Source organism: Heloderma suspectum, chromosome 1, assembly GCF_057233095.1.
Source record: "Heloderma suspectum isolate Gila_16-S chromosome 1, 16-S_ref, whole genome shotgun sequence".
NCBI lineage: Eukaryota > Metazoa > Chordata > Lepidosauria > Squamata > Helodermatidae > Heloderma > Heloderma suspectum.
The window spans coordinates 100,784,141-100,803,434 of record NC_139458.1 but is presented as its reverse complement, the minus strand read 5'-3'; the positions used below and the strand labels follow the sequence as shown (position 1 = coordinate 100,803,434).

The following is a 19,294-nucleotide window of genomic DNA, read 5'->3' as shown; positions in this document are numbered from 1 at the left end:
GAGCATCAAGTCTGAACATAAGAACGACACAGTGAGATGGGTGCGCCGCATTTATGGAACTCTCTTCTACTAGCAGTGAAACAACACACTTCAGAAACAGTGCCTGTAAAATCTTCCTGAGATTAAGTGGATGTGGGGAAGCTTAAATTATATTATTTTTCTTCTTGTGGTTTAAATTTAGATATTAATACTAGTCATCATCACACTTTGGGCAAAAGCTGTAAAACTGGCTTGAAGACTGTGGTAGCAGCCCAGTCTGTATGCATGGGACTTTTAAAAGTCAACCTAGTTCCAGTTTCGGGGTGGCAGAAGAAGTGGCAGAATACATATGATGTTTGCCAGGAACATGCTGCCCCAAATAGCCTCCTCACAGTGACTGGTTCCCCTATGCTGTTATCTACCACATGTATTTGGGCTATCAGCACCACTGGGAACAAAGAGAAGGGACTTGCAGACTCACAATGTGATATCCCCAATCCACGTGATGAGCACATCCAATCATTATAGAAGGAAGGGCATCTATCTCTGTGTAGAAGCTATTTTCATGGACTAGATCAGGACTGGAGTCCTTATGTATACAGCTTCCAGTTACTTAAATGTGCATATCCTCATGTGCACATTTATGTCCTCATGTACACAACTTCCCCTTGTTCCATTGCATGGCTGTTGTGTTCAGAGACAACAGATACAGAATAAGGCAAACTTCTTGTTACAATAGCAGGGGCTCATTCTCACCTACAGAAGCTATATTCATCATGAGAAAGAACTTTAACTTCCTTGAGCCATATATGGCAAGCCTACATTTTCTTCGAGACAGCTGTCCCATAGCCAGCTAACCTCTCTGTGGCAAGAACTGTTGATGTTTGATAAAATCCAAGGTTACACAGAGGGCCTTCTCTGTGGTGACCCCCACTCTGTGGAACTCCCTCCTTGGGAACTCCACCATGCCCCCTCTTTAATGAGCTTCTGCCATGCATTAAAAATGTGGTTGTTCAGGCAGGCATTTGGGGTGGGTTAGGGTATTTTTAGGAATATTATGTTTTTAATGTAGAATTTTATTGTTTTAAATTGTTTCTATTATTGTACATCACCCAGAGTGGCTGGGTGACCAGCCAGATGGGTGATTAATAAATTTAATAAAAATAAAAATAAAAATCAGCTAAGGTAACAAGAACAGGTGTATGATCTCAGCAGGACTGAGAAAGAACTGTGGATGGAGGATATCAATACACAACAAATGACTCTATTCTTGACTGATTAGGGCAGGGGTGAGGAACTTCAGGCCCAGAGGTGGGGCAAATCTGGCCCTCCTGGGGTTCCCCAAACGGCCACACACCCTTCTTTCTGGATCTACCCCCTTCCCTCCAAACATTGATCCTTTGGCAGTTTCCTGGCTTTTGTACAGGTTTTCTCCATTCTAAGGGGGTGAAATGCCTCTCTTAAGGCTTCTTTAATGGCAATAAGAGCTTTAAACTACGATACGCTGGTATGTTTGGTAGTTTTGGCCTCGCCCCCTTTGTCTTTGGCTCCACCCAGAGCTCTGCTTCCTGTGATCCCCTGGCTCCACCTCCTGTGGCCCCTTGTCTCTGCCTCTGTTGCCCCCCCATCAGATTAGCCACCAGCCTCCACTGATAGCCTCTTTAAACATCATCCACTCTTAGCAGGAGCAACTTCAATAGTGACATTTGAGCCTGCACCTTAAAAGCAGAAAATGAGATATATGACACTTTAAATTGCCATTAGCCCTCAATTTTATTTTGCTTTTAAAATCTGACCTGGTTAAGTAATGCAGAAACATAATACTAATGTAATGCTAATGAGCCTACATGTGGATTTTCCTACAGTTATTTGCAGTAGACTGATCAATATGTTCTGATTCTGAAAACAACTCAGAGCTAACATGTTGGCTGTACTCTGTTCCTTCAACAATGGTAGTTTTTGTGGGCTATGATCACTTCACAATAGTGGGTATTATCCAGTGATGATTGCAGGAAACCATAATCAATTTGTCTGCCACCCTGTACACCAACATTCTCTAAACTAGCGTCCTCCAGAAGGGCTGAACAAACTACAACTGGATGGGCTAGATCGGTGCCTGGCTGAGGCAATGGACTGGAGGAGGGCTAATAAACTGAAACTCAGTCCAGACGAGAGTGAGACGTTGTTAGGGGGTGGTTCTTCTAAGCGGATGGAATGTGTTCAGTGGGGTCTGGATGGGGTTGCCCGTCCCCTGAAGGAGTAGGTTCATAGCTTGAGTGTTTTACTGGAGCCACCTTTCTCACTTGAGGCTCAGGTAGTCTCAGTGGCATGGAGTGCCTTCTACCAGCTTTGGTTGGTGGTTCAGCTATGCCCCTTTCTGGACAGGGATAACCTGGCTTCAGTTGTCTATACTCTGGTAACCTCCAGGTTAGATTACTGCAATGCACTCTACGTGGGGATGCCTCTGAAGACAGTTCAGAAGCTGCAGCTCATGCAAAATGCGGTGGTCAGACTGATAACAGGGACCAGAACGTCTGAACATATAACACCAATTCTGGCCCACTTGCACTGGCTGCCTTGAATGCTTTTGAGCCTGATTCAAGGTGCTGGTTTTGACCTATAAAGTCTTACATGGTTCAGGACCAAAATACCTGATGCCTCTCATGCCTCTCCTGGCATCAGCCTGCCCAGACATTATGTTAATCATCGAAGGCCCTCCTCCAAGTGCCTCCTCCAAGGGAGGCTTGGATGGCAGCAACAAGGGAGAGGGCCTTCTCAGTGGTGGCCCCCAATTATGGAATTGTCTCCCCAGCAAGGAGCCAACATTATTATCTCTTCAGCGCCACATTAAGAGATAATGATTTCTAATATGCCAACCCTAATAACATTGGCCAAAAGCTTGCAAGGCCAGCAGAAGACTACAAGCACAGTCATCATTATCACTTGCTGAGTAGGTGTGGGATACCAAGACTTTGCATCCCAGAGAAGGCACAAGCTTACCTTGTGTATAGATAAAGTGTTAGACTTAATTAGACTTTTGTTGTTGTTCAGTCGTTCAGTCGTGTCCGACTTTTCGTGACCCCATGGACCATAGCACGCCAGGCCTTCCTGTCCTGCGCACTCTCCCAGAGCGTGCTCAAGTTCATATTCATTGCATCCGTGATGCTATCTAGCCATCTCATCCTCTGCCGTCCCCTTCTCCTTTTGCCTTCAGTCTTTCCCAGCATCAGGGTCTTTTCCAGGGAGTTTTCTCTTCGCATTAGGTGGCCAAAATATTGGAGCTTCAGCTTCATTATCTGTCCTTCCAATGAGCACTCAGGGTTGATTTCCTTTAGGATGGACTGATTTGACCTCCTTGCAGTCCAGGGGACTCGTAAGAGTCTTCTCCAGCACCACAGTTCGAAAGCATCAATTCTTCGGCGCTCAGCCTTCCTTATAGTCCAGCTCTCACAGCCATACATTACTACTGGGAAAACCATCGCTTTGATTAGACGGACCTTTGTCGGCAAGGTGATGTCTCTGCTTCTTACTATGCTGTCTAGGTTGGCCATAGCTTTCCTCCCCAGGAGCAAGCGTCTTTTAATTTCATGGCTACAGTCACCGTCTGCGGTGATCTTGGAGCCCAAGAAAGTAAAATCTGTCACTGCTTCCATTTCTTCCCCTTCTATATGCCAGGAAGTGATGGGGCCAGATGCCATGATCTTAGTTTTTTTAACGTTGAGTTTCAAACCAGCTTTTGCACTCTCCTCTTTCACCCTCAACAAGAGGCTCTTTAGATCCTCTTCGCTTTCTGCCATTAGGGTGGTATCGTCTGCATATTGGAGGTTGTTGATAATTCTCCAAGCAATCTTAATTCCGACCTCTGATTCATCCAACCCGGCATTTCTCATGATGTACTCTGCATATAAGTTAAATAAGCAGGGTGACAATATGCAGCCTTGTCGTACTCCTTTCCCAATTTTGAACCAATCGGTTGTTCCATGTCTGGTTCTTACTGTTGCTTCTTGACCCTCGTAAAGGTTTCTCAGGAGACAGGTAAGGTGGTCTGGTACTCCCATCACTTTAAGAATTTGCCACAGTTTGTTGTGATCCACACAATCAAAGGCTTTAGCGTAGTCAATGAAGCAGAAATAGACGTTTTTCTGGAATTCTCTTGCTTTCTCCATGATGCAGCGAATAAAGTGTTAGTCTTGGACTGTGGAAACTTTGGTTCAAATACCATTTGGCCTCAAAACTCACTGGATGGGCTCTTGGATAAATCACTGTCTCAGCCTAGCCTATATCATGAGCTCGTTGTGAGGACAACTCCATATATGCTGTTAGAAGGATGAGATACAAAGGTAATGCCTAGAGGAAGGGCAGGCCTTTATTCACCCTCCCTTGGATGATTTGTTGTTGTTCAGTCGTTCAGTCTTCTCCAGCACCACAGTTCAAAAGCATCAATTCTTCGGCGCTCAGCCTTCCTTATAGTCCAGCTCTCACAGCCATACATTACTACTGGGAAAACCATCGCTTTGATTAGACGGACCTTTGTCGGCAAGGTGATTTCTCTGCTTCTTACTATATGCATTACTTAATAGTCCTGGTAAGCCGATTTTATACTGTTGTGTTGATCAGAGTGTTTGCGATTGTAGAGGGGGGTGGACACATTGTCCCTTACAGTGGTCTGTACATTATCAAAGACACATGTAAATAATTTGTATATATGGGGGATCTTGCCATGAAAAGTGGGTGGACTGGATGCTGTTTTTTTGTAGGTAGGCATTTTTCTAGGTTGTTGGAACATAAATCTCCCCATATAACCATATGCAGTATTCCTGCATAGTGCCATGCTTCCTGCTTAGGATTTCTACAGTAGACCATTGTAGAGAGGCTACTGAGTCCACCCAACATGAGATTATTAAACGGGGATATGTCCCACATTATTTCCAGAATTTGTATGCTTGAGAGCAGAGACATAAACTCATGCTTATATGATGCAAACAATTGCCAAGAAAAGCCATAGAAGTGTAATCAATCCTTGTGCTATGAATTTGTTAATGTTTGATCCCAGGCTTCTAATTTTTCATTGAGATTTTCCCTGAGAGAAGTGACTGTACTAAATTGCAGCCTTGTGAGCAGCCGTTTGTTCCTATTTTCTGCCCTTAGTGCATTCATAGTGATGTCACAATTATGCTGCTCCAGTGGCAGATCCCTTTGCACCTTGTGGGAGAAGAGACATCTCTCTAGACTATGTATGCAAAGGAAACCTTGTTCCATTTTTAGACACTACACAGAGAGATGTTGTTTTCTGCATGCTGTACAAACATCTTATCTTCTCGAACAATAATTGTGTTCCGGTCTTCTAATGTTTAGGTGTTGAGGCTTCACTAAGCTGCAATGGGTAGGAGAGATCCACAAAAATCAAGTGTGCTGCCTTGCACAAGTAGAAATCATTTCCTCTAGTGCAAAGCCACCATTGGATACAACCCACTGTGGGTCAGATAATATATTGTATGACTGAATTAAAACTGTATTGGAACAATTGAGCACATGGGGAGAGCATTTTATGGTCCCTGGAGAGCATCTTTGGAATCTTCCCTCTGAGGCTGTAGACACTGCTATGACCTCAGAAGTGGGACTCTGGAATCCAGTCCTTCCCTCAAACCTCTTGCAGTCACGGGAGAAAGAACCATGCTAGCTGCTTTCTGCAGTCACAAAAGTGGCCTCCAAGGACTCATAGAGGTCTGAAAGGGGTATTCCGGTGAGTGCGGAGGTGAGGGCAAGGGAGAGGCCAAGGTATGATGTTTCCTATGGCGTCCAGAGCCCCTGGAAGTGCGACTACTCCAGACAGGCTCAGAGGCCTGTCCAGTGAAGGCTGGTGGCTCCGATGTTCCTGCATTGAGCAGGGGGTTGGACTTGATGGCCTTGTAGGCCCCTTCCAACCCTACTATTCTATGATTCTATGATTCTATGTCAGTGGGCCTGTGAATCTGCTCTGGGTTTCAGTCAGAACTCTAAAAGAGCTATCCAAGGTGCTGAACCCACTTTGGATAGCTCTTTTAGAGTTCTGACTGAAACCCAGAGCAGATTCACAGCCCCACTGACATCAGAGCCACCAGCCTCCATTGGGCCTGTCTAGAGGGAAAAGAAATAAAAAGGAGGACAGAGAGGTGAAAATTGCCTCTGTTGCTCCTCCCGCCCTCCTGGCAGCAGCTCAGTAGGGCACTGGATACTTGGAAATAAGCTCCCTGATGTAGTGGAACAGGAACCCATTTTCAAACTTATCCACTACATCAGGGAGCTTATGGAATTTATTATCAGGAAAACATATTGAATGCATTATAGAATTATGGTGAATTCAAACCTGATCCTACAGAATTCTTACCAGATCTGGGGAGAGGTTGTGAGCCAGTCAGTCATAGAACCCTGAGTGCAGGAGGCCCCATGTTCAATCCCTGGCATCTCTAGGTAGGGCTAAGAAGGAATCCTGCCTGAAACCCTGGAGAGATGCTCCCAGTCAGTGCTGGCAATACTGGGCTAGACGGACCAATGATCTGACTCAGTATAAAGCAGCTTCCTGTGTTCCCATGGATACGGTCAGTAAACAACCTGCTATGGAATTGCAGTATGTGTGTGTGTGTGTGTGTGTGTGTTTATGTGTGGCAGTGGGTTCTTCCTAGAGAGTTAAAAGCTCAGGAAAAAAGGTGGGGGATGATACATTAAACAAATAATTTCTTCTCTGAGGTATGAAATAGTCCCTGGGGGGGAAAAAATGTGTTTCTCTAATTTTTCAGTATGTGGGGGGGTATCCCCATCATCTCCATTGTGTCTCTCCCCCCCCCCCTCCAAAATCACATCTCTAGTTCTGCCTAATTTTGTAAGGTTCTTCATCTCCTAGAAACATCTGCAAAGGCTTCAGTGTGTGCATGTAATGGAGTTGTCCCTCCCTGTAGTTCAGTGGTAGAGCAAATGCTTTGTATGCGGTGGTCCCAGATTCAATCCCCAACATCTCCAGGTTGGACTAGGAAACAATCATTACTGAAACTCTGGAGAGCTGCTGCCAATACTGAGCTAGATGCTCAGTGGCTTGACTTGGTGGAGTTATCTGAAAGGGTGTTGGTCACAGAGGGGGCCCAGTTCATGCTGTAGAGTAGGGAGTGACCCCACTCACTGTTCCGGGTGGCAGTGTCCGCTGGGAGGGGGAGGCAATCCGTCCCTCCTCCTGGAATCCTGCCCAGCTGGCTCCGCTCCGTGGTGAGTATGCGGAGCCGCTGGCCCGGACCATCTGCAGCCAGACTGCCATCCGCTGCCGGGCTGCTGCGGCTGCAAATGGCGGCCGGCGTACCAGCTGCCATTTGTGTCCCTACGTTAGGCCGTGATAGGCTATGTATATATTTATGTAGCCTATCACGGCAAAAAGCAGGGATGCAAATGGTGTAGTAGCTGCCATTTGCGTCCCTGCTCTTTGCTGTGATAGGCTATGTAAATATTTATGTAGCCAATCATGGCCATTGGCAGGGATGCAAATGGCGGCTGCTACACCGGCCGCCATTTCGTTCCGCAGCCTGGCAGCAGATGATTGCGGAATGAAGACAACGACCCAGAGCAGCCACTGCCACCAGGTAGGGTCCATCTCGGGGGGATTTTGGGGGGTGGCGGGGGGGTAGTCCGTTCCGCCATGGACTCTGGGGGGCCGGATTCTAAAGGATCCGGCCTCATTGGAGTCCGTGGCGGAATTCTCCGCCATCCCTACTGTAGAGGCCAAAGCCTGGACAATGTTTCTGAATACACTTTGCATGTGACATTCAATCAAAACTGTGCTATGCAGGGAACTATAGTTGTGGTACAATCACAGCACACGGAAATGGCAGTGGTGAGCATAGCAACTAGTCCAGCAGACTGGGGAGACCATTCACAGGCCAGGAAGTCTTTCCACAATCTCTTCAGCACAGAATCCATCTGGAGCAGGACAGGAAGTCTGCACAAGCATGGACCTTGAATTGGGATACACACACTTTTCCCAATGGAATTCCCCCCACCCCTTGTGCCCATCTCTGGTACCAGGGCTGTTAATTGGCTGTTAATCCGCTCTACCTACTTTCAGTTTCATCGCAAAATTGAGACCAAGCACTACACAAGGAGTGTTTCCTTTCCTGCTTTGTCACTACATAACCTCTAGGTGGCATGGTGGTGTAGCGGAATAGTGCAATTACACAGCTGGAAAAGGCGATTTCTTTCGCTTTCACAAATAGTATTGCATTTTGCCTGCCCTAAAAATACTCGCTGAAAGTGCTGTTTAAAAACAAAAGCAAAACTGGAGGGTTGCAATGTCATTTAAAGAACCCATAAACAACCATGAGTAGGGAATGACGAACACACAATAAATGCCTTGTGTAGAAAAGCCTTTAGTACTGTGGTGCAAGAGATACAAAACGTATCTGCAGTTTTTCACCATTCACAATATTTCTATAACTTTAACCATGTAGGAATATGTAATTGTTGAACTAGGAAAGATCTAAGGGAAATCAATGCCTTTTACCCCACAATGGAAGCTGTTCCAAATCCTTGGGATCACAGCCTTACATTATCACACCACTGTTAATGAAATCTTCCATGTAGTTGTATGTGTGTCCTAAACTGGAGTTATGCATGACCTTGCTGGCATAAGACCAAACTAACATAAACTGAAGTCCAGTTTCACTGGTGTGCGACTAAGCTGTATTTTCACAACTGATGCTTCAGTTGGGTTTTGCATTTTGCATTACGTTTGAAATATAAACCTTGCATTAATAAGAGCACATGTTCTGTTTGATGATGGTTCTCTTCACTTTCCGTCAACATTCACAAATGACAAATTCTAACTTTGTAATAACCTCATGTCAAAAGTTCCAGTGCAGTGATTTGCTGCCTGCAATGCATCCATGCTCTCCTTCCCGCAACAGTTTTCACATGTATTTCATTGTACAGTTTCCCACAGACATCTGTTTGTGCATGCCAGTCTTCTCTCCCCCTTGAATTGAATGGTCATATATATGTGAACAAAACTGTGTATGCATGGTATATATATTGAAATAAAGGCCACTGACATAACCGTGTGATTTGCTTCCAGTAACGTCTTTCAGATAGGGGGTGTATTTACATTAAATATAATTACATTATGTTTAATGTAAAATTAAAACATCACTATATTGTTCTCAAGATTTAAAAGCATAATCTTGTGCTTACTATATTATTATTACCATGTGCAGTCATTGTAGTTCAGCCATATAGTGTGCTACATATGACAAATCCACATATGACTATCATCTGTGTGTGTGTGTGTGGGGGGGGTCTTCTTAAAACCACTGCAAACATACATCCTTTTCACTAAATCCAAGTCATGAGAGCACTGTTGTGTGTATGGCAACAGCTCATTAATGGGGTCATTGATTTAATAGGTGTAATTGATGTATTAATTAATATCTGACTAATGTTTGGATTTTTAATCAGGTTTAAATTGGAGTTGCCCCTTGTCATCAATGAACACTTTTATTACAATAGGGGACATTGTTCTTGCTTTATTTATAGAATTTTTAGATTTGTATCATGGATTTTTGATGACTTTCTCAGTTTTTAAAATTCAACTAACCTATTATATAGTATTTTACAATACTAAGAATATCACCTGCATTCTGATACTATCCAATTTGATCAGTTCATGTATCAATTAAAAAACCCAATAGATGTTAAAATCCTTGATTGATGGAGCGATTGTACTGTTAATATTAGATTAAAATATTACACCCCTCACAAACACTGTCCATCATCTATAATTTTCAAAGGGATCCCACCCTGCTCCTAATGAACAGATAAAACATATAATACACTTTCGGTTGATTGCACAGGTTAAAAACAGGCACGAGGGAGAGAGACCAGGCTCAACTGGCCTGATCTTCTCTTGGCAGAAAGTATAAAGCCAATGGAAAAAAAAAAAAAAAAGGACCAAGGATGATGTGGGCGCCTTGAAAGGTTTAACTAATAAGATTTTGGTTCAGTAAAAACGTAATCATTATTTTCTATTTAACCCAAGGTTTAATGGGCTTGTAAGGAGAGTTCTCTGGCAGCGCCTGAATGTTTGTTAACTGGGGCTTTCTTTCCCCTTTTGTGTTGCGTAAATGCATGGCTTTATAGGAAAATGGCTGCAATTAGGGCTTAGTTAAACCGCGATGGCTGAGCTTGACTGACAAACGAGCCCTTACAAGACTCCTTGCCAGAACCAAATAGCCATGCACAGCCAATCACCCACCGCAGTCTGGGATCACGCTGCCCTCTCCCAGTCTTCCCGAGCAGAGCGTGCTTTGATTCCATCACTCTTGGGCCAGTTTAGACTCCTCGTACTTGGGTCCATTCTACAAGTGCTGCAGAACATATAAAGGAAGCGAAAGGGGGTCGCCCGCCTCGCCCCGCCTCACTGGCCTGCGCTTGTTGTAAATCAGGAGTAGGCAACCTGGTGCCCTCCAGAGTTTTGCACTACAGCTCCTATAAGCCCTAGCCAGCATGGCCAATAATCGGGGATTATGGGAGCTGTCGTTCAAAACATCTGGAGGGCACTAGGTTGACTACCCTTGTTCTAGATGTACTTATACTGCGCGCTGTGAACACTAGAGAGTCCAATCCATTCCTTTGCTTGCGCCGTACGGTCGGTTCCCCACCTCCTCGACCAGAATTAGGAAGGCACTTCCCCCCTTTCCGTTTTCCAGTCGCAGACCTCTTTCCCTCACTCCACACAAGTGGAAGGAGAGAGAATCTCCATTCGCTTGTGTGGAGCGGAGAGGGGGAACTTAAGGAGGAAATGGAGTAACTGCCATACCCTCCCACCTCCATTGTCTCAAGGGCTGCCTTTCCCCAAGCTGGCACCCTCCAGATGTCTTGGACTGCCATGCTGGCAGGGGATGATGGGAGCTGTAGTCCAAGACATCTGGAGGGCGCTGGGTTGAAGAAGGCTTCAGTGTTTTCCCAATTTCAGCCCCTTCCATTCATTAGTATGGAAGAGAGAGAGAGAGAGAGAGACGCTGGAGTATAGGAAGCTGCCTTTTACCAGGTTAGACTGTTTTCTGTATGTAGTACTTTGTCTGCTCTTGACTGGAAGCTGATCAGCAGCTGTCGAGGGCGAGGCACAGGTCTTTCGAGTCAACTGCTACAGTCAAAAGAATCCAGTATTAGTAGACTGCTACCAGCACACACTACTACTAGTAGTTGACTAGTACTGGAGTCTTTTGGCTGGACATGCCCGGGCGCCTGATCCTGGGATCTAACGCGTTCAGAGGACGTGCTGTGTCACTGAGCTCTGGACCACAAAGGTGCAAAAATCAACAACATAAAGGGAGCCTTTTCTCTCCACGCCAATTGTCTCCGAGAGGGGGCAGCACAATGAGTTTCCCTTACGGCGCACAACAGTAAACTAGACCTTTTCGAGCTGTCATCCGGATGAAACGGTGGGCTGGCTTGAAAGCGACGTCTGCCTTCGTGGCTGGTGCGGATGCAGGCTTGGCGGGCGGGTGGAGTCCGACTGGTGGGTCTGGCAAGGTAAACTAGCCCCGGCCTCAACTCTTCTGCCCCTAAACCAGGATCTCCCATTCAAGAACCCCACGCATTCTCGCCTGTAGAAGGGTTGTGCTACACTGTTTGAAAGCCACTTCAGCTTACCTGGGAGCAAGTCCCACCGTGGGCTTATTTCTGAGTAGATACGTAGAGAATTGTACAGTTCCAGACCTAGGAGCAGGGTTTAGCGTGAGCCAGCTACGAAGACCTCAGTCCCTCCGCCGAGGAGCGAGACCACATAGGACATTAAAATGTTTAGGTTCCCCATTCATTCATTGATTCGGGGGCCAAATGATTTCAGAAATAGCACTGGCCAATTCTCTCCCTAGTGGCACCGGTAGGTAGAGTGCAAGACAAGTTATACCCGTTGTAAACACCTTGCTTCGATTTAGAACGGAGCAAATGGGCTACTCGGTCTAATATCGAGTAGGGCTGAGAACCTCGCAGTGTCATTTTGTCTCAGAAGGGCCCTTGGATTAGAAACGACCGAGTAATATACTATCCTACTTGCTCAGGAAACGTTATCGTTTTGACCTGCAGTTTCTCCATTTCTGCCCCACAGCTGTCTGTCCTTCCCAATTCTACATTAGTTGCGCTACTCTTCTCCCCTCCCCCCACCTCACAATTACCAGTTTGCACCACTATGATTGAGCCTCCCTGAGCACCATTTCTTTGGTGGAAAGGCGGGGTATAAATCACATGAAATAAGTAAATAAATTCTCTGACATCCCCAGGCCAATTAAATCGGAGAATTGGGGCTCAAGTGGGATTACTCACATTCACTAGAGCGTCACTGAAGCTGCAGTCTTATGCTGTTACGAGGAACACAGGACTCAGCCTTACTTCCAAGTAAATATGCGTATGATCCTTCTCCACGGTTGCCTTTCAAAATCGGTGTATTCCTTTTTAACTGGGTGAGAGCACAATCCTATACATGCTTAGACGGGGGGGGGGGAGTCCTACACCTCCCAGAATTCCCTAGGTAGCACGGCTGGCGGGGGGATCCTGGGCGTTGTAGGACTTTTCTCTGCCTAAACATGCGTAGGATTGCGCTCTTAGGAATCTGAGTTGAAGTTACAACGTTTTGTCCCTCAGCTACAATTGCTAGGATTGCACCCACTCCGCACACACAGAGCTGGTTAAGGATCGAGCTGTTAGGCGCATAGGGATGTCTAACAGCTCGATCCTATACATGTCTATTCAGATACCCAGGTAAATGGGCTGGGCATGGGATTACATTAGTTACTGGGCGGATTAGAACGGAAATAAATAAATAAATAAATAAATCTAGCTTAGTTTCGGAACCAGATGATAGTCTCTGGTCCGGAGTAGAACACTGGTTTTGCTGCACCTAGAGAAAGGGGCATTCATGCCCAAGGAGAACAAACAGCCCACTTTCTCCCCCACTGCGGTTCATGACCTACATCGCTATTTGTATACTTTTGTACGTTAAAACAACAACAACAACACTTGTAAAGAGCCTTGAGAGGGTTCTACCGTTAAAGGCGGCCTAAAAACGATTTTGCATAAAATAAATAAATAAATCCAATTTGTCTCCCTTCCCCTTGAAAAGCCAGTCTATTTGCTAGGTTATGCCTTTCTCCATATGTTTCAATAAATATCCGGGGTAACTGGAAGGATTCTGATGTGGTTTCCACTGCGGGAAATGAGGAGAGACTTCCACGAATAAAAGCTTCCTTGATAATAATAATAATAATAATAATAATAATAATAATAAGCCTCAAACCGGTTGCCGGGCAGTGGAGGCTGGTGGCTCCGATGTCAGTGGGCCTGTAAATCCATTCTGGGTTTCAGTCAGAACCAGCCAGAACTCTAAAGGAGCTATCCGAGGTGCTGAACCCATTTGGGAGATAGGGGTCAGCACCTTGGATAGCTCGTTTAGAGTTCTGGCTGGTTCTGACTGAACCCCAGAATGGATGCACGGCCCCACCAGCCTCCACTGCGGCCGGGTTCACATCTTCCCTCAGCCGCCCGCCCAGCCACTCCGAGGACTCCATCCTAGGGTGTGGGTCTGGGGATCATACAGGCCCTTGAGATTTGTGTGTGTTCTGAATAGATCTTCCTGCATGAACAACTGTGGGGGTTCTGGTGTGCCCGTGTGTGTGTGTGTGGTTTGTCTTAGCGCAGCACCCAAAACATTCCTGATCCAGAGCTGTAGAGACAACAAAAAGGCAGATCCCCGCCGGGGGCGGGGGCGAAGGAGGGCGAAGCGCTCTCGGGTCACCTGACAATCGGCGCGCCTCTGCGTTTGCTGATCGGTCGGGTTCCGCTTTCCTGGAGCTCGCTCGGCTCTCCAGAGGACTGCGCTGCAGGCCTCAGAACATCCTCAGAACATCCAGTCCCCCCAGACCCGTCCAGTCCAGGCGGAGCCGTTTGGAGCGCCCCGCTCCAGCGCCGCACGCGTCCCTTGGCGCCGAGCCCGGAGCTGCGCTCCAGAGCGGCGCTAGGACCTTCCCCCCTCCCCTCCTAACGAGGAGGGGGAGGCCGCACCTCTCGGGGCGCCTCTGAACGCCTCCTGCGCCCGGAATACCCCGAGGATCTAATTAACAGGTAGAATCGCTCGCTGGGTGCCTGAAACCTCCTTGCCAGACACCATAGAAACGAAGCCTTAAGACCCTGCGCCATCTGCACTCCCCTTTCATTGTGCAGAGCTCTCAGAAGCCACTTTCCCTTCCTCCTGCTCTTCACACAGGAGGCGCCTCATTCACGTCGATTCGTGTGTCCATTAATAACAACCGCTCCTAATCTGGGAGCTATAGAGTCCCTTTTTTGTTTGTTTTAAAAGGGGGGAGATAATTAATAAAAGCACTCAACTCGGCATCAGTGGTTAAAAAACAAAACAAAAAACAACCCTACGAGGATAACGTGTGCAAAAGAGTGGGCTTTCTCTCCTATACGCCTTCAATACGAAGCGAAAACCCAACCGAACATGGTTTCTCACGTTCAAACAAGCAAGCACAGAAAGAAATACATTCTAGTTCGGAAGGGACATCGATTCACACACACAGCAGCGATCTGCAAAGTTTAGAGCTATTTTTAAAAATCAGAGCTTTCATATATGAATACCATCTTGATATCTGAATAACAACAACAACAATACCAAATATATATATATATATATATATATGGAAATAGCACCATCACCATCATGTCAGAACCGTAAGGAGATGCGTGTTTTGTAAACACTGGCGCGGATTTGGTCCATGGGAGACATAAAATAGTTACCCTACTATAATAATAATAATAATAATAATAATAATAATAATAATATATTCTTTGGCCGTACGAACTTCAGTTTTGTGAAGTTGAAACATTGGACTCAAAGGCAACATTGCGTTTTTGATGACTTCGGGGATAAAAATACTAGGTTTAACCTGGGCTGTGAAGGTCTTGGGAGAGGGGGCTTTAATTGCATTTTTATTCTCACTGTTGTGAGCCGCTTGGGTGCTATATGTAGATATATGTTGAAAAACCGAAATCAGAATAAATCTTGAAGAATAAATCAAGTCGGGTGATTTCAGAGGGAACTGAAGTCCAAAGCAACGTGTTGAGGCTGCAATCCTATACACATTTCCTTGGAAGTAGATCCCACTGAAATAAATGGGACTTCGTTTTGAGAAAACATGCACGGGAGGCACTTGAAAAGGTGGGTTTTATTCCAGCCCTAAGGGAGGCCAGATGCAAAAGAGGACAAGGCTCCTTCACCAATTAACAGTATTGTAGAAGAAGAAGAAATTTCAGCAGGTGTAGCTTGCACGATGCACTGAAATTCTCTACAGCTTTTCCCGGTGCGAGAGCCCTGTCCTCTTTTGCATCTGACCGCTCTAATTCACTATGCAGCAAAACCTTTCTATGGGGATCAGTGGACGCTGATGGCTCCTGTATCAGTGGGGCTGTGAATCTCTCTGGGTTTCAGCCAGAACTCTAAAGGAGCTATCCATCTGAACCCATTTTGGGGATTGCTGAACGCATTTGGGGGATGGGGTTCAGCGCCTTGGATAGCTAATGTACAGCTCTGACTGAAACCCAGAGCGGATGCACAGCCCCGCTGAAATCGAAGCCACCAGCCTCCACTGGATGGAGTGGAAAAGGTCCGGTATCAGCGACAGCTGAAGTTGTCCGAAGTGCCTGCTTTCCTTCGAATGACAGCGAATTCCCCTTCTGAGTTGATTAAGGGTGCAATCCTATCCATGCTGCGACAGAAAAAGGTCCTACAACTCCCAGCATTCCCCAGCTGGCTGGGGAATGCTGGGAGTTGTAGGACTCTTTCTCTGTCGAAACATGCATCGGATTGGGCCCTATGCCTTACATTCGAAGGCAACAACCTCGTGTCGCGCCCTCTCTGCAAAGCTTGGCTCGCAAGGCCAAAGTATCCTGGGCTGTGCGAGTGCGGCACCCGACCGCCCACGGACACTCGTGGAGAGGTCGCACTTCCTCATGGCTGGATCCATTGGCGCTGTAGGGGTGGCTCAGTCCGCCCTCTTCTGCGAGTTATATGCCGTGTTGCTCCTCTGCGTTTCCCAAAGAAACAGGCCTGTTTCTTTCCCAGTGCGCTGTGATCGACAGCAAGGAAAGAAACGCTGAGCTAACAGGCCCACCAGGGCGGCTCGGCCCCCTCTCTTGTTATGACTGCCTTTTCTGCAGACTGTCTAGAAACGCGAGTCGTCGCCAAAACACGGCACGGAGGGGGAAGACATCTTGCTCTTTTGTTTGCTTCCAAACCGCACGTGGAGGGGAGATATTAGGTTGCCATTACCTGTTCGCTGCCAGCCTGGATGAAATATATCCCCCCGGGATCTGCGTGATTATATAGCCCCAGAAAAAAGAGCCGTGGATCATGCCAACTGTTTCCGGGTCCCAGTTGAACTTCGCTTTCTTCCAAAGCGGCCAAGCAAAGAGAAAGAAAAGAAGGAAGATGGGTTCAAAAAGCAGGCCGGAGCAAAGCATTTCTAAAGGGCAGGTCGATGCTAGGCGAAAGTCTCCGGAAATTGCCTGTAGCTGCCCCTTGCCAGCCGCAACCCATCAAGGTGTTTTCACTTTACCATACTGAATGCGACAATTATCCATCCCGTTAACTCTCTCTCTTTTTTTTTTATGGACACATGTTGCAGCAGAAATAGGGAGCAATTTTGGGGACAAGTTACTAAGGACTCTGTGAACAACATACACACACACACACACACACACACACCTCGATTGCTATTATTCTTATTTGCGAGGATCCTGTATTCCAGATTTATGAAACTGGACTGGAGTAGCCAGGGGAGGGGGGGGGGGATCGTTGCTACTTCGACTAGGCTCCAAAACCACCCTACTAACTTTCTGTCACCCTCAGTCTAGAGAAGGATCCCCCAAAGATTAACCAATCTCTTGGGAAATCGCCAGGTTTAGGCCAAACATAATTTTCAAAAGCTTCTGTATACAGTGTAGAACAGGTCCGTCCCACAATTTCTTTCATGGTAGAAATAAGGTACTTTGCCGCTTGTTTCCTCGGTTTGAGTCTGAATGTCTCCTGGATGGATGAATGAATAGCTGTTGTTCGGGGGGGGGGGGTAATTTGTGAACTATTTTATGTTCTCGATGTCAATGTTTCTGTTATACTCAACATAAATATCTTAATAAGTTTTTTCCCCCTCACTATAGAAAACTATTTCTTTTTCAAACTGGTACCTGAGATTGCGTATTTCAACGATGCACATTTATCCCAGCTACTTCTTCTCCCCGGTTTGCCACACTCTTAGGTTAGGGACATCTTGTATAGATTTACCTGGCTTTAGTCATATTCCTAACAAAGGTTCCTTCCCCTCCCCACCACCACGCCTTTCGCTGTTTGGAAACTGACAATCTCGGTATAAAACTGACAATCTCGGGATAAAACCTGAATTGCATCTCGTCCGAGTTTTCCAAAGAGCCTAACAGAAGGTTTTCGCATCCCTTTTCGGTGGTTTGGTGCTTAGTGTAATAACAATAATATATTAATAGTAAATACGTGTCAGGACCTAAAATAGCAGTTGGACATAACCTCTATGTCCGGTTCCTTATCGAGTTCAGCAACAGCTGGGTACAACAAAGGTTGCCACGTAATAGTTCTGGTTTCGTGCCTGGGACCCCCTCTGAGTCAGAACTCAAGAGGCAAAGGCAGAAAGCCTGCGGGAAGTTCCTAACGGGATGGGTGTGCGTCTTGAATTGCTTTCAGCCTCACTCACGAACAATGGAAAGACTCTCCTGGATTTAAATCGATTGAAGTTGCGGTCCTGCTCACCACACCCACTTGAAGGGAAGTTCAGATCAAATCAATGTACTTCAGAGTCAATGAGTTGAGGGTGGGATCTAAGCAGTGGCGGCTGGTGCCCACTGGGGCTGGTAGGGCAGAGGGCAGGGCAGATGTTCAATTTTCTATTGAGATTGCCAGAGGAGGACAGGAGAAGGTCATGTGCGGCACTTGGCAGCTACACATGTACCTAATTGTGGGGGGATCTCTCTGCCACAAGTGGGTGGGTGACAGGTGAAGGGTCACTGCCCCACTTGCCCCCAAAATAGAACCACCTTTGGATCTAAGTCCCATTAATTTGGCCGGAATTTTGTCTTCTGAAATACAACTACGAGGCTCAGCTGAATGTCTGGGGGGGGGGGCAGTTTGTGTGTGCATGTGGGGGGGGGGTTGCACCTAGGTTCAAATCCCCCACTCAGCCAGGTAGACTTGGGGCCAGTCACTCTCAGCCCAACCTACCTCACAGGGTTGTTGTGAAGATAACACGGGGGCAGGGAGGAACCATGTAGGCTGTCCTGAGCTCCTTGGAAGGAGGGTGGGGTTCAAAAGCAATAAATAAACGAACAACTGCATTTTATCGGGACAAAGGCAATTACGCTATATGTAAATAGAGAAACATCGAAATGAAGAAATGGGAAATTTGAAGGAAGAAAGGCCGAGGAAAGAGGGGGAGGGACAAAGAGAAAGCAAGGCCAACACCCGCCAAAGACGTGTTTCATCTCTACCTGGTAATGATTCCCATTCTGTTCTGATTAAAGCTAAAGACTAGCCTCGTTTCCTCAAAGCTGGGACTCAGACGATAATGTTCAGGCAATATCTAGCCTGTGCTGCCTAAAATGGCTGTCTGGACGCCTGAAGGGCGTCTGGAAGTCGTTCCTGGTATGCTTGTGGACTGAAGGGGAGCGGGAGCCTGCCAAGGCCTCGCTCACCTCTTTGATGACTTTCCCTCCTCGGTGGATCGTGCTGTTATTGACCATGTCCACGATGGCTACTCCCAGGTTGCAGCGGATCCCGAAAGAGATGCAGAAGCCCAGTCCACTCATGATGGCTATGATGTATCTCCGCGGTAGCCCAAAGCAGGTGCAGTCGCACGGGGGCGCTTTCTTCTCGGAGACCTCGAGGGGCTTCCCATCTTCTGTCAGTTCGATGTTGTCGCCGGTCTTCTGTTTCTTCTCGAGGACTCTGCCCGACCAAAAGAGGAGATCACAGTCAAGGGGCTCCCAGGAAAAGGAACAGGCGCAGCTATAGCCTGCGGGTTTATTGTAAATCCCCTTTCAGGGGTGCGTGCGTGCGTGCGTGCGTGTGTCTTTCAGGGCGTAATCTGAACCAGGGGTCTGCCCTGAAATCTATTTCCAAGTCTAAACCTCGCTGGAATATGTGAATGAATAAAGGACAGGGGGTCTCTGAACATGCACAGAATGCACTCCCCACTGTTGAGCACAGTCACACACACTCCCGCCC

General features: G+C 46.7%; 1 protein-coding gene across 1 annotated transcript in view; it reads right to left on the bottom strand.

Annotated features, from left to right (window-relative positions):
- The window catches only part of SLC17A6 (solute carrier family 17 member 6), a 69,764-nt gene that overhangs the window by 47,371 nt on the left and 3,099 nt on the right, over positions 1-19,294 (bottom strand). Inside the window, exons 2-3 of the mRNA XM_084828116.1 lie at positions 18,763-19,015; positions 16,319-16,437 (exon numbers count right to left, since the gene is read on the bottom strand). Of these exons, the coding sequence (XP_084684242.1) occupies positions 16,319-16,437; positions 18,763-19,015 (372 nt within the window). The remainder of the gene's footprint in view (positions 1-16,318; positions 16,438-18,762; positions 19,016-19,294) is intronic.